Source organism: Castor canadensis, chromosome 11 (assembly GCF_047511655.1).
Source record: "Castor canadensis chromosome 11, mCasCan1.hap1v2, whole genome shotgun sequence".
NCBI lineage: Eukaryota > Metazoa > Chordata > Mammalia > Rodentia > Castoridae > Castor > Castor canadensis.
Genome location: NC_133396.1, coordinates 134,619,597 through 134,635,873, shown reverse-complemented (window position 1 = coordinate 134,635,873; position 16,277 = coordinate 134,619,597). Strand labels below are relative to the sequence as shown.

The window sequence follows — 16,277 nt, the reverse complement described above, 5'->3', positions numbered from 1 at the left end:
GGAAAACATAGGATGAGTGGATTCCAATCAAGATGTGGAAGAATTGTATGAGCTAATAGAAGAGAAAAAGTATCCAGTTTAGTTCAGGTCACATTAGCATTTGGATTCATTTTATGTTTGATGAAAAGCCATAGAAGGGTTTAAAGGAAAGACATTATATAGTTTGGTGTATATATTTGAAAGTTTTGTGGGGAGGTTTTCTGAATGCTGTGCTTTGGTGGTCCAAATACAAAGTAAGGAGTCTGTGTTGAGTAAGAATTGAGATTGAGGTAGAATGATGGCTGTGCACATGAAGAGCAGAAGACAGGTTTGGGATAAACTTTCATGGTGGACGGTACAGGTAGGTCCTCAGTGTTGATGTGAGAAAGAGTGAGACGTCAAGGGACTCACATGTTTACTTTCAATATTTTCATAAGCATTTCAGTAAATGGTAAAGCCATTTTTGTACATTGGTGTTGAGATATAACACTTTGGAAGGAATATCACAATTTATAACTTGGACATATTATGGTAGAGCTGCCCAGGGACACCTCATTTTGATATGACAAATATGACATTTATTCAGCAATGATTAATTATATAATCTCAATATATTATTTCATTTATTTAAGAAAGAGAATGCAGGATTCCCAAAATGGAAAAATACTTAGTTGCTGATCCCAAGAAAGAAAAATATAAAGTTGGAGATGTGTTGAAATTCTCCTGCCGACCAGGACTCATAAGAGTTGGACCAGATTCAGTGCAATGTTACCACTTTGGATGGTCCCCTAAACTCCCAATATGTAAAGGTGAATATTTTCTTAAAATTGATGAAACAAGAATTTGATTTTTGAAAATAAACCTTTTTCTTCTCTTAACTTTCTGTTGTCTTTGTGTGTCTGCAATCTAATGCATTAGGTCAGAGATATGTCCATGAAGGACTTGTGCTGGGTTGTACAAACCACAGATTTATTTATTTAAGAAGTGAACATCAGTTGCTTCTGAAGTATGAATTGGGCGTATTTATACATACAAATATGGAGGCTAAAATTAGAGAGACTTTTGTTACTTTTTAGTTTGCCTATATTGCTGCCATTAATTAACATTGGACACTTTATATAGCAGGGTATTTACCTCACATTTCATTGAATGTGTTTAAACAGTATTTAAGCAACTTATACTTAATTTAGTAGTCTTTATCAAATTTAAATATATTAATCAAGTGCTTGCTTCAGTGTTGACACTTTTTCCAAGAGCTATAAAATATAAAATATTACCATGGAATATAAAAATTAATATAATTTAAACAACCACATTTGATAAGAGTTCCATGCATTCTTAAACTGTCTAGATTATTGAACATATTTGTAGACTTAAAAATAATTGCAGTGCTACTTCAATACAAATACTGTAACTAGAAAACAAGAGTCTGAGGTAAATATTCTTTTTTTCTTCCATTAAGAGATATAATAAATTATAAGATAAATACACTGAAAGAGAAAAATCTTTCCATTTTTAAGTGGATTGCAAAAAATGGACAATGCTACCCTCATTTACACAGTATTTCTGCTGTAGATCAAGTACAGTCATGTGGTCATCCTCCTGAACTCCTCAAAGGGAAAGTTAAAGGAGTGAAGAAAGAAGTATACGGACACAGTGAAATTGTGGAATATAGCTGCGATCCTAGACTTCTGATAAAAGGACCAAATAAAATTCAATGTGTTGATGGAGAGTGGACAACCATGCCAATATGTATTGGTAATTAAAACACGAGTACTTAAGCTTAAGTAAACACTTTTGCATTCACTTAGCATGCACATTGCATTTTAATCATAATCATATTTGTGTGAAATTTGCACAGAGGAGGAGAGAACATGTGGAGACATCCCTGAACTTGAGCATGGCTACGCACAGCCCGCTGCCCCTCCCCATCACCATGGAGATTCAGTCGTGTTCAACTGCACGGAGACCTTCACAATGATTGGACACAGCTCAATCACGTGTGTTAGTGGGACATGGTCCCAACTTCCTCAATGCATTGGTGAGAACACCGTTCTCAACTCAACGTTTAACGTTCAGTCATTTCACTGCAAAAGAATTTACAACTATATTTTTAAATTTAGTGATGTTCTTGAAATATCTAGTGGTAGATTATAATGAAGCCAAACTTTTAATGTTTATAATTCAATATGTGTCAGCAGCAACTTTAGAAAGCTAAAACTACCAACAGAATTTTAAATCTATCCCCGATATTAGTATTAATTATCTTCACAGGGTAAAAAGTGAAAAGTTGGATTTAACTTATAAATTATTATGTGATTAAAACATGAATACTAATTACCAAAAAATATAAGTACCATTGCTGTTATTATATGACACTCTTTCAGTCTCTGGATGTAAAAAAATGAAGTCTACAAAATACTTACTACTCTCCCTTGGAATATTTCTTCTCTCAGAGTTTCTAACAAGGATAAATCCTCAGTTTGTTTCAAACGTAGCCGACTGAAATAAGTATGCTGCAGAGCAGGTGGGCAGACCCTTTCCATCAGGATATGAGGATGTCTGGGATTGGGCCAAGAAACAGATCTCATGGATGGACTTCACTCTGCCAGTGAAACACACTGCCTTCTTGGGGATCCAGTCCTGATGAGTGCCAAGAAGGATCTTGAAGGCCTGCGTTCACTTTTCCTTTATATTTCTTTCCTAGAGCTTCCTGGGTCTTTCATTCAGATAGTCCTGGACATCCAATTTTACTTATTCACTAGGTTTCTAAAGATGAATTAATCCCAGGAAAATGTCAAGCTCCTTGGGGACGGGATTTTATACCTGCTTTGGTCGATGATAGATTCACTCTCAAGACCATAAGACTGACTGGCACAAGGAGACATTTGATAAGAATCTATTAGTTGAATCAACACTTCTTGCTGCTTATTAACCCTTACTTTTTCTTTTTTGCTAAGCACATTCTTTGTCAAAACTATTGCCTTCAATCCTCTAAAACCTAAACTCATCATTATTCTTTTCTATCTTGACAAATGATTTTGTCTCATTTCATTTGGGATAAATCCCCAAGATAATATCAGGCATGAAAACTCTTAACTCTTCATTCTATATTATATAAAAACTGTGCTTAATTATTATTTATTCTCATCTTAGAATTTTCCTTCCTGTGGTTAATCTGTACCCAGTTTCTTATAATCTCTTTCCAGCTATAATAGAATATACTTCAATTTTATCTTCAGTATTCACTTTATATCTTCCACTAGTCTAAATTTCTCACACTTCTTGATATGTTTACTTTTACCCAATAAACAAAGAAATCCTTTCAGAGACAAATCAATCACAAGACACAGCCACAACCACCACCATTCCCCTTGGCCATAGATCTGCCTTGACTCACCACCTCTTGTAGAACATCAGGCTTTGTCTTCCTGGACACTCTGGACCATGCCTAAGGATGGGACTAATTCTCAAGTTTTTAGTATGCTTTGATATAGCTCAGTTTATTACTTTTAAGGTTAGTTTACAAAATCATTACTGAGCTTTGGCTAATTACTTCTTTTTGCTCTGCTTATACTCACTTGACTCTACAATTCACATCATTAAAAAATATTTTCAAGGACATACACTGATATTTTATCAAATTCAAGAAGAATTCTTTTCTTCACTGAGTAAGTGAAATACATAATATTTTAAAAAATATATAGTCCATATTTAATTCCTAACAGAGCCAGCATAATTTTACTATAGTGATATTTATCAAATGATAATGGGTTATAAGATGATCTGGCATATAAAACAACTTCTCAAAGCCTCTATGTATATATATAAAGAAATCAAGTTATCACAAAAAGAAAAAAGGAAGACAAATAAAACAAATAAAAAACAAAATATAATTTCAATTTTTCTCTCAGTCTCTGATAGTGATATAAAAATCTGCTTAGATATCTATATGTCAGATGTATTTTTCTTATTATATTATTTCCAAGAACACATGTTTAAACTACCAACATCTTATATTCTATCCCCATAGATGGTGTTTCATTTTAATATTTTGGGATCATACATTAAAATAATGTAAGATGTGTACAAATTGGAAGATCATGAATGTGAATGCTGAATATTCACAGAGATTTCATGTATGGGACCAAATTTTGTCATGTGATAATTATTCATTATGGAGATCATCAAAGAAAGTGAACCACTTTTGCTCTTCCAGATACCAAAGTACAAAATATTTCCATCACAGATATTGTCTGATATTTCAAAGACTGGACATGAGACATGTTCATATATAACAGGTTACCTTATGAATTGTTGCCAGGAATAATTTGGTTGTTGGAATTTATAGGCATAATAGTCAGTTTCATTATACATTGACTATGGCTATTTTTATGTAATAGTTACCTTTCTTCTTGCAATTGGTCTTTTCATTTTACAGCAACAGATCAACTTGAGAAGTGTGGAGCACCAAGGTCAATTGCACATGAAGGTAGTCAGTTGGATAGGAATGAATTTGTTCATAACTTTAACATAAGTTACAAATGCAGAGGAAAGCAAGAATATGAATACTCAATCTGCATAAATGGAAGATGGGATCCTGAACCGACATGCACAAGTAAATTCATGTTTTTTGTTTTCCGTGTTTTATTGTTTTTCTCACTGCATTGAAAATATGTCAAAATATTTAGCAACATAAATGAGGAAATAGGTGTCCTCATGCCTGTAATCTAAGAGACAGATATAGGAGGATGGTGGTTCAAGGCAAACCCAGGACAAGAAAAAGTTAGAGACACCCTCTCTTAAAAGCAAGCCAGGCAAAATGGTGCATTATGAACTACTAAGATAGGTCCGAGTGTCTCAGTTTCATTGAGGTTCAGACACAAGAGCAAACTAATTATTTATACATCTGTAAATAGTGCAGGTAAGCTAGTAAACAGTAGGCCCAGGTGAGCTCAAACTTTTAGTAGCATGCTAGAAATCACTTGGAAACATACGTTGGCCAACAGTCACTCTAATTGATTATTAACTAAGTATAATATAAATTTTCTGCTTGCTAATCAGCTTCTATTGGTAGACTATCTCATGAGGATTTTAATCTAATCTTAATACATTTGATTTGAAATACATTTAGATATTTGAAATAATTTATGGAAGATTGCTTAAAGAAAGAATAAATGGAAACAGCTACAAAGGAACCCTAAGAATAGATATTAAACTGCTATATAAAAGTGGAAACATATAACGTATATAAACATTACCTTATGAATATTATCTTATGGTCCTTTATGTTTCATAGCTACTACATATTCTGGTTTTTAAAAATCACTGTTTAGATGTTTTAAATTATGATTTTCTTAAATAAAGAAACCTAATTTTAACATTTTCTAGAGGTAGAATTGGATTCATGCCCACCTCCACCTCAGATCCCTAATGCTCACATTATGACAACTACAGTGAAATATAAGGATGGAGAAAAAGTATCAATTCTTTGCCAAGAAAATTATCTTACTCAACAAACAGAAGAGATTGTGTGCAAAGATGGAAGGTGGCAGTCAATACCACGTTGTGTTGGTCAGTATCGCACAATTTGTTTTATAATGTTCTCTGTTACTAATCCCCAGTGCTTTACACAAATGAACAAAAATGAAGACTTTTCTCTCCATCTACTATGCTTTCACTATAAATTATAAATTGTAAACTAAAACTATAAATTATGATCCAAGTATTAATCAATCACCTTTCACTTCTGGGAGCAAAATACAGACACTTTGGGACAATATGTAAGTATCAGATCAGATTTCCCTTCATTAATAGTTACTCCACATAATCAATAGAACACACATGAAAGGGGATATTGAAAAAGAGAATGACAATATAGATACTGTGGAGACAGAATCCGAATAGTATTTGATTCTATTTTTCAATTTAAACATTTTATTTTTACTTGGCTATTTGATTTCTGTTCTTCCTATAGAAAAAATTCCATGTTCTCAACCACCTGATATAAACCATGGAACCATTGAATACTCTAGATTTTCAGAAGAAAGGAAAGAAGCAATTGAATCCAGAGTTCATGAACATGGCTCTAAGTTAAATTATATTTGCGAGGGTGGCTACAGATTATCTGGGGAAGGTGCAGTAACATGCCACATGGGAAAATGGAGCTCTCCACCTCTATGTGTAGGTAAGGACAGAATAAAACTTGAATTCTGTATTTTTAGAACAAATCATTAAAAACAAATTATTGGCAAAATCAGGGGAGAGTACAATTTAGATTGCTATCTTTAAAATCATTTATATATTTCAGCATTACAAAGTTTTTTGCACAATTGATTCAATGGTTTTGTTAACTTTTTTGGTTCATTACAGAGTTAGTTTTAATTCTGGCATTTGAAAAACATGGTGGGTAGTCATTTAAATTTGTATATTCATTTGAATCATAGTGTTTTCTTTATCACCAGGGTTTGAAATATTTTTTAATGTTTTTCCCTCAATGTCCCTTCTTATTTTTTACAGTGTGTGCTACCTTCCTTAGGATGATTAGTGCTCAGTGTTTCCTGATTAATAACAGAAGCTTTGGTTATCTCTTAAATGTATTGACATTTTTGATTCCAAGTTCTTGCTGAGGTTCTGACAGATGAACAGACAACAAGACAGATAGATTAAGGGCACATTTGTGTGCCATCTCTGTGATGTCATAGCAGCTATTATTTTTGTCATTCCTTTCAAGAATTACTAAATATGAAAATAGGCATATACAAGAGAATACCAGAGTTGGCAGAAAAATAGATAAATTTCATCACGTTGCTGTCATTGTGCTTTGTAGGACTTCCGTGTGGTCCTCCACCTTTGATCCGTGATGGTGCTGTGTCTCGCCAGTTAGACAGTTACCAATATGGAGAAGAAGTTACATACGATTGTTCAGAAGGGTTTGGAATTGATGGACCTGCATTCATTAAATGTGTAGGAGGAAAATGGTCCACTGCACCAGAATGCATAAGTACAGTATATTTAATTTTATTGTGTGAGACAGAAAACTTAATTCAAAGGATAAAGGGTACAAATAAGAAAGTAAGCTGTAATTCCAGAATTTCCTGAAGTTATCTCTTGTAGATCCTGGATGCTGAGTAATAAAAGAAAAAGAAAAAGTGTGACATCTTAAGAAAAATTACTTCATTTTCATGTCATCTTGTGTGAACTTTCAGCACACTCTGAGACATTCTCAGACTTTTTATCTGTACTGCTGCAGCACAGATTACTCTACTCATCAATCCATTGACAAGTCAATCAGGCATTTTGCTACTACTATGTATTTCCTAAACTTTGTAATGTCATTATAAATAACTTACATTTGATTAAAGGAAAAAGTATAAATTCATATATCATTGGCAAGTATGAGATAAATAATTTTATTACAAGAAAGTGTGATCTTAATAATTTTAACCACTGTATTTTTTCAGGCATCCAGCATCATTCCCATTATACCTTTTATATATTTAGGACAGTTGAATGCAACTAAGTGGAAATTGGGGACATATGTAGCGTGGTAATGATTGGTTGTAGCATAGCAAATATAATTTTAGAATATAGTATTAGATATGTATTTTAAGTTTGACTCTAAAAACATAATATTCTTTTTCCTTCAGGAACAGATTGCTTTAATTTACCCAGAGTCGGGATTGCCATACTCACAGGACAGAGGAAGGACTCATATAGCTCAGGAGAACAACTGACTTACAAGTGTCCACCACATTACCAATTGAATGGATCCAACACTGTTACATGTATTAATGGCAAATGGATAGGAGAGCCAACATGCATAGGTAGTTTAATGGACTTTTAAAGCCAATTATTAAAGTGTCCTAGGAGATGTCATTTGTCTAGCATCATGAACAATGAGCATGATTCATTTTTAAGTCAAGACGAACTAGATTTATGTTTAAAATGAAAGTGAAATTGAATATCTAATGGCTAATCTGATAGCTCAGTGGTTCTCAAAGTGTGGTCCTTTGACCAACACCATCTGTATCTTTGAATAGGTTTTTCCAAATGTAAATTAAAATTCATGAGCTCACCCTAAAATTATTCATTCCAAAAGTCTAGAGGGGGGACCTTGGAAATGTGTTATCAAGTCCTACAGGGGATTTTATGCACACCTCATTTTGGGAATCCTTACTATAAGCTTTCATTACTAACCATGCACCTAAAACTCTTAGATTAATTACACATTGCTCATCATAATATTCTTTTTAAAATAAATTATTAAATAATTGTTTTTACAATTATAGACTTATTGTTCTATTATTTTCTCACATCTTCAATTAGGATTTTTATTTGGTCATCTTTCTCTTCTTTTAACTGTGGCATTCTTCAAATTATATTCTTAATTCTCAAATTAGTTTTCATGGACTTGCCCATTAATGCTTATTTTTAAGGTGCTAAAATTATAATTAAAAACACAATGATTGCAGCCCAAGAATGAAGACATAATCTCTTCATTCTGATTTTTTGCAATTTCTCAATTCATCTTGCATTTACATAACTTGTAATATTTATTCTACTAAACTCAAAGAGAAATGTCCATGAAACCATTCATTTACACTGGCTTCAAAGTGAGAAAATGTCTGTCAGTGTTCTCGTGAAGGATGGAGAAGAGATTTAAGGATGTGAACACTCTATCTTTTATTCTTCAATATTAACCAAAATTTACTAAAAGCCCTCACATCCGTCATGATAGTTTATCTGCTGATATTCAACCACCCTTGAACTATGTTTGGAATTTTATTCATTGACTGGCTACTCAAAATGGACACTGGGTGGACAACTTTTTTTTTCTATTTAGATAATTCCTGTGTGAATCCACCCAGAGTGAAAAATGCTACAATAATATCAAGACAGATGGTCAAATATCAATCTGGTGAGAGAGTACGTTATGAATGTAACAAACCTTTTGAAATATTTGGGGAAGTAGAGGTGATGTGTCTAAATGGAACATGGACCGAACCACCTCAATGCAAAGGTAAAGTATCATATTCCCCAATATTTCTTAGAGGCTATAATTAGAATAAAATATGTTGATAAAAATAAAGTGGAGTAATTCTTATCAAAAATATTTTTGTATGCAAATAAAATGGTATGGCTAAAAGTTTTATTCTCATTGTGAATTGAGCCAGGAAATATTACATATTTTTTGCAAGATAGATCCAGTATATTGAAGGAAAAGTTCTAACTAAGGGAAGTTCCTCATCTTAATCATTGAGACATTGTTATTTCCTGAGGAATAAGTATATAAAAATACATTATGCACATTTGACAGTCCTAAATATATACCCAATGTGAGATGTGGCATATGTAGTAGATGATCAATCATAGAATCTGATATAACTTTTGGCATCTTCAGTATATAATATTTGAAGGTATGTGACTGGCTGAGGTCATCTTGTGGATTTCTGTATGAACAAAAAGAAGTGTTGGGTACTTAGTCATGAGCACTCCAATATGGAGAGCTCAGGAAATAAGGAAAACTAACAATGGAGACATTATATCATCCATTTCCATTTTTAACATTAATTTTCCCTGGTATTTTTCTCTTCTTTAATTTTATTGTACCTATTTTGCTGTTGAAGTTAATTTGATAGATACAGCATATGGTTGAGTCTCGCTTACCAATCCATCTTGCTATTCTCAATCATTTCATTGATGTATTTAGGTCATTTATGTGCAAAGTAATTATCAATATGTTAAGGTTGTCTGTCATTTTGTTTGTTGTATTTGCGTTCTATGTTTTTTGGTCCTGTTTCTCTTTTCCTCCCTTTTTTAGGGGATGATTTTAAAGAAATTTATTTAGATTTATCTTATTGTTTCTGAGTGCACCTCTATGCATTTTAAAAATTGTTCCTCTAGGTACTAATACTATTCTCTACTAGTGTCAATATTTTATACTTCAATTCAAATATGGAAACTTTTGCTTAAATCGGTTTACCCTTCCCACATTGCAAATGAAAATACCTTTAGTATTTCCTGCATGTACATTGAACACCATTATCAAATGATATAATTTTGCCTCTAAGATCAAACACAGTTAAGCAAACTCATGAGGAGAAAGATAAGAAACATAGTCTATTACATTATGTACCTTTCTTTTTATCAATTATATTGTTTTTTTCCCCTCATGAAGTCTCAAACACCAACTGTTACCGTTTAGCTTTATTTGAAGAATTCCTTTAATTATACTTTAAAGGTAACTCTGCTGCGAGGCCGTTTACTAAGGAGGTAAAAGCAGGGAAACAGAAGGAGATAAGAGAGAGTAGTGAAAGGGTGAATATGATCAAAATATATTCTTTGCTAGTACAATTAATATATACCAATAAAAATAATATAAGTTAAAGAAAGGCAACTGCCGGAGACAAATTCTCTTAGTCTTGTTTTGTCTGAGAATGTTTTCATTTATGCCTTTATTCAAAAGGATAGAGTCAGTGAAGGTAGAATTTGAGGTTCACAATTCCCTTCTTCCAATTCCTGCGATCTCCATGGTCGTGGATGACAAACCAACTTTTATTTGAATCTCGTTCTACAGTAGGTGAGGCACAGTTTCTATTTTGCTTATTTCAAAACATTTTGTCTTCAGTTTCATTATGATATGTGGTAGCATGAGTTTCATTGAATTTATCATGTTGGAGTTCATTAAACTTCTTGATTGCATTTTTTGCCTCTTTCCCAATTTTTTCATTGTTTTCTCAAAAAATACCCTTCTCTCCTACTATTCAACTTTTTGTTTTCTTCTAAAGTCTTCTCAAGAAGCATCCTGTTTTAGGATTTAGTTTTAGGTTCAGTTTTAGTTTTTCAGTCAATTTCTAGACTAATTTCTATTGTTCTTTCTTCAAGTCTATACAGTTTTAACCTCTATCATCTTCAGCCTTTTAAGTCCATGTATGAGTTATATTTTTTAATTTCTGTTTTATCTTCAGTTCTACAATTCTTATGTTTTTTTAAAAAACAAATGACTATTATTCTCAACATCTTTGTAATATCAGTGCATGTATTTATTGCCTTTTCTGTATTGAAGGTTTGAAGATTTTTTGATGAGTGATTTTTAATTTTATTGTAGGCACATTCAGTATTATATTTTGAGATTCACATTTCATTTACATTTCTTATTTACCAGGCTTCCCTTACCACAATGTTGGGTGTAAGTTTAGGTTTCCCACTTGTCTTCCACTGATAAGATAGTAATTGGGAGTGAGTTTTGCCACCTCAATTTGTGAGTTGCTTGTGTTATCACAAAGGATAGAGGCTGGACATTGATATCCTTTGATGTCTTTTCTAGCTTAGGTAGTATCTTGTTGCAAAAAGACTTGTCTTGCTGGATTGCTTCTTCCTCGCCCTCTGGGTAAACAGATAGACTCTTCTTGGGATTTTTTTTTTCTTTATTGGATCCTGATAGCTTTCCGGAGTGTATAGTTCTCCAGCTCCCCATGAGAATACAGAGGAGCTCAATATAGAACTCAAATAGCACACTGCAGTGTGTTTGAGTCCTGAAGTTCCTAGCCACGCTGAATTTTCTTTTCTTCCAGAGTATTATAGTTCCTTAAAAATAATACTTCCAATATTTTTAGTTGTATTTACTTAGCCGAAGGAAAAGGTAGAATTTTTTTTTACCATGTAAGAAAGGTAACAATTCCCTTTACATTTTCTGAATTTGTATTCCTTTGATTAGAGGTAGAATAAATATCACAACATGTTATATGTAAGAATATGAACCCTTGTCTCAGATATCTGTCTGCTCAGCATTTATTTGTTCAACCATTTTTAATACTGCAACTTTGCAAAGTAAACACATTTATTACTTTATATGTGCCTCAGTGGTGAAAAGATAAGCTGAAAACTGTAACTCCCTATTTATATAATAGAAATTCTTCAAGCAATCATTTCTGTAACCAGAAATAAAAAAGTGCTGATATTACATAGTACGCTGTATTTGTATTGACATTATATTATTACCTGTGCATTGATTTAGTCTCTCAATAAATCAAATGATATTTTTTAGACTCTACAGGAAAATGTGGACCTCCTCCACCTATTGACAATGGAGACATTACTTCATTCCCATTGCCTGCATATGCACCATATTCTTCAGTTGAATATCAATGCCAGTCCTTGTATCAACTTCAGGGAAACAAGAAAATAACATGCAGAAATGGACAGTGGTCAGAACCACCCAAATGTTTAAGTAAGTACAAAACTCCAGGCTCCTGAGAAAATCATTGTAATGATTACATATTCTACTGTTCATAATAGAATATTTACAGAGTAACAAATAACTATTTTGCTGAATATTCAAGTACCAAATGTTACAGATTTGGGAACTCTTTTTACTTAAAAATATTTGATTGACAAAGAAAAATATATGTATCCATGGTATAGTAATGCTACAATTTTTGAATTACACTTTAATTTTAAATTTGTGATTAAAATGTATTGATTTCCATATTCATATTTTCCTTCTTATTTTTTTTGAAGGGGCTGGGGTTTGAACTTAGGGTCTCATCCCTGCTAGGTGGGTGCTCTATCAGTAGAGCCACACTGGACAATATTCCATTATATGAACATACCACATTGTCTTTATTAATTCATCTGTTGATGGGCATCTAGGCTGATTCCAGATCATTGCTTAGTGAATAGTTGTGCAATAGACATGAGTCTTCTGGTTTGGGTATGCTGAATTCATTTCTTTGGATGCACTCCCAAAAGAGGGATGCAAGAGGAGAACAAACATATACACAATCACAAGACCTCAAGAAAGAATAAATCTTGGTAGAAAAACAAACAAATGGGAAAAAAGAATCAACATTTTTCACGAAATAAAAAATTTCTAAGATGAATAGGGAGCAAGAAAGAATGCAGAATATTCAAAACAATCAGAAAATAAAATAGGAATTTGTACATAACTTTCAATAATAATCTTAAATGTAAGTTGCTTAAAAAATTAAAAGATGTAGATAGGTTGGTTGGATTTTTCTTTAAAAATTCAACCTTTTTTGTCTGTTATTGTGAATACTTGTGCAATAGACAGAGATGTGCCAATTTTGGTACACTGACTTCATTTCTTTGCATAATTCCCCAAAAGAGGGAAACAAGGATCATATGTGGATGATCTAGTCTTAGCTTTTTGAGGAATTTCCATATTTTCTCCATAATGGGCTATATTAAGCTACACACTCCAGCAGTGTATGAGTTCCTTTTTCTCTACAAGCTCATGAGCGCTTAATATTTTCAGTTGTTTTTTTTTTGTAAAAGCCATTCTAAATGGGTGACATGATATCTAATTGTGGTTTTGATTTACAATTCCATGATGGCTAGTGATGTTAAGAATTTTTCATATATTTGTTGACTATTTGTATTTTTGCTTTTTAAATTTTTCTATTTAGGTTATTTCCCTGCTTCTAGTTGGATAACAGCCTTCTTATTAAGCTTCTTGGATTCTTCATATATTCTAGATATTAACTCTATGTTACCTGAGGTAGCATGGGCATTTTAACACTTAATTCTTCCAATCCATGTATATGGGAGATCCCTTCAATTTTTGGTTTCTTCAGTTTCCTTCATCAAGTTATTATAATTTTGATAGTAGAGCACTTTCAATCCTTTTTGCTGAATTTATTGCTACATTGTATTTTTGGAACTATTGGGAATGAGATTTGTTTCATTAATTTTCAACTAATTGACTATTGCTATCTAGAAAAGCACTGATTTTACTATGTTGATATAGTATCTTGCTACTTTTCTAATCTTGTTACTAGTTCTTTTATCTTTGATAGGATTTCCCATATAGAGAGTCATATTATCTTCAAACAGGGACAATTTGACTTATGCCCTTCTTATTGTATGCTTTCTCTCTTCTAATTGCTCTAGCAAAAATTCTAGTTTAGCTATTCTGTCATTGAACAAGTGATCTGTACCCATACCTTTTTCCTCTTTTCCTTTGGATATATTGAAAATAAAGAAATTTGTTTGTTCAGTGGTGCTCCAAAAGACTTTAAAGCTCTCTTCTCTCTTTTGTCTTCTCTCTCTCTCTTTTTTCTCTCTTTCTCCCTCTCGCTCTGTCTGCTTGATATATGTTAAAATATCTGTCTTCAGGTTCAAATAGTCTTTCTTGCACTTTAGCTAGTCTGTTGACAGTCTCAACAGGATGTTTATTGAACATGAGTTTTTCATTTCCAAAGTTTCTGTTTGATTAATTTTCGAACTCTACCTCTTTCATAAATTTCTGATTCATTTCCTCCATTGTCTTCTTTCACTTGTTTATCTGTGTTGTCTTGGAATTCATTTACATTTTAAAAATCATTCTTTAAAAACTTTATCCAGCATTTCATTTACTTCATTAACTTTGAAGTGAGTTACTAGAGAGGTGTCCTGTTGCCTTAATTTTTCATACTCTTGTATTTCTGCAACAACATTCACACATCTGATGGATCGGTGATCTCTGCCACATTGGTGTGACTTCCTTAGTTAGAAGCTTTCTCCTGAAGATGTGTCTTGGTGTGTCAATTTGTTACTCAGTGTTAGAGCTGTTTCCAGCTCAGCACCACAGCATAACCTCCCTAAGCCTTCTTTGACTATAAATAATGACTTTGGGCACAATGTGTACCACTCTCTGAGAGCCACACAAGAATGAGGATACTCACAGCAGTTCAGACAACAGAGGATGTGGTGCTCACTGTGTGGGAAATCTGCCCATGGATGTGGTGGCCTCAGTCAGGTGATAGAGGTTGCCTTAGAGACTGTGAATTCTAACTCTGTTACTTTTAAGGGTCTCAGGTACTAGCAGACTTCCAGTGCTGGAAGTTCTGAAACATTTGTTTTCTGACTGGTCAGGATTATGACACCTAGTGTTACAAGGTGATAAGCAGTGGTGGAAACGATAGCACCCCACTGTGACATTCACTTCCAGACTTCACAGTCCTGCATGGTCAGATGGTGTAGGGGAGAATGGCATTAGGAACTACAATGGTGATGTGGCAGCAGGAACCAGGCATTCTTCCCGATGTTTTTGTGGTGGTGTACCCTCAAGTATCAGTTGCTGTCTGGAGGATGAGCTTTTACCCCATTTCCTTCAGGAGACCAATATATTTACTTTATATACTATAGTGAAATAAGTATCAAAATAAAAACGATTTTATATGAATTACTATCCATACTTACCATTTCACATGTGTATTTTGAAGACAATTAAATTCTGCTTTCATATGTAATTTCAAGTAAAAATACAGTATTCTTAACTACAGTCACCTTGCTATAAATTACCTCTTACAACTTAGTTTGTGTCCTTTCAGTGAAAGACTCTGAAATGGAGAGCCCTTAACATCATAATTGACATTATGACTCTTTGATAGTAAAATCTTTTTATCCCCCATTAGCACATATTTTGACTTCTTTTTAGTAGCATTTTTATCTTTTATTCTATATGATATTTTTACAGAGTTTGCCTGGAAAGCGTTTTGAGAAAGAATTCCCAAAGCATTATCAAACATTCTACTCAAATATTTGGCAGTATTTATAGAAGATTTATATGGTATTTCATATTTTGTGGTCATTTTTCTCTTTCAGATGCATGTGTAATATCAGAAGAAATAATGGAAAATAAAAACATAATGTTCAAGTGGATAGGAAAACAAAAGCTTTATTCTCCATCAGGGTCAATGGTTGAATTCAAGTGTAAATATGGATATCGTCCAACACCATCCAAACCATTTCGCACAATGTGTAATGATGGTAAACTGGAGTATCCCATGTGCACAAGAAGTTATGGCTAAATGTTTTGCTCTAATTAATATGTGTGCCTTTGTACAGAATTTTTCATTATTATTCCAGGTCTCTATTTTGAAGTATCATTTATTTGCTCTTGTTTTGTTTTGTTTTGTTTTCATAAAATGCATTTGTATTGATATGTGGTGATGAATTTAGCATCTGAGAGACCACTGCCACACTTTAATAAGCACTGCATTAAAACTTGGTGAACCAAAATATTGTGTCCTAGTAATAAAACCTCTATGGCAAGACTTTGATGTAGTTACTTCAGGACTTATCTGTATCCATCATTCTCCTAATTATCTCTTAAGTTTTCTACATAGTTTCCCTGAAGTCTTTATTTCACAGTAAATGCAAAAGCTATTATTTTGACCTTTAAAATTATATCACTTCACCAATATGTAAAAGCCAAACTAAGTCATATCTTATATTATTAATAAATTAGTTACCACTTATAACTTATCTATCAATAAATAAATGTAAAAATT

The 16,277-nt window shown here is 32.9% G+C and overlaps 1 protein-coding gene across 4 annotated transcripts in view; it reads left to right on the top strand.

Moving 5' to 3' along the window:
- The window catches only part of Cfh (complement factor H), a 68,458-nt gene extending 52,418 nt beyond the window's left edge, over positions 1-16,040 (top strand). Inside the window, exons 12-22 of one of the 4 annotated variants that reach the window (XM_020168558.2) lie at positions 612-788; positions 1,555-1,737; positions 1,841-2,020; positions 4,421-4,597; positions 5,371-5,553; positions 5,957-6,166; positions 6,809-6,982; positions 7,629-7,805; positions 8,825-9,001; positions 12,029-12,211; positions 15,589-16,040. In XM_020168558.2, coding sequence (XP_020024147.2) covers positions 612-788; positions 1,555-1,737; positions 1,841-2,020; positions 4,421-4,597; positions 5,371-5,553; positions 5,957-6,166; positions 6,809-6,982; positions 7,629-7,805; positions 8,825-9,001; positions 12,029-12,211; positions 15,589-15,794 — 2,027 coding nt within the window. In that variant the 3' untranslated portion in view covers positions 15,795-16,040. Of the gene's footprint in view, positions 1-611; positions 789-1,554; positions 1,738-1,840; positions 2,021-2,435; positions 4,388-4,420; positions 4,598-5,370; positions 5,554-5,956; positions 6,167-6,808; positions 6,983-7,628; positions 7,806-8,824; positions 9,002-12,028; positions 12,212-15,588 lie in introns of those variants that run through there. The other 3 variants (XM_074048729.1, XM_074048730.1, XM_074048731.1) reach the window with 3 other exon arrangements.
- The last annotated feature ends 237 nt before the right edge of the window (positions 16,041-16,277 follow it).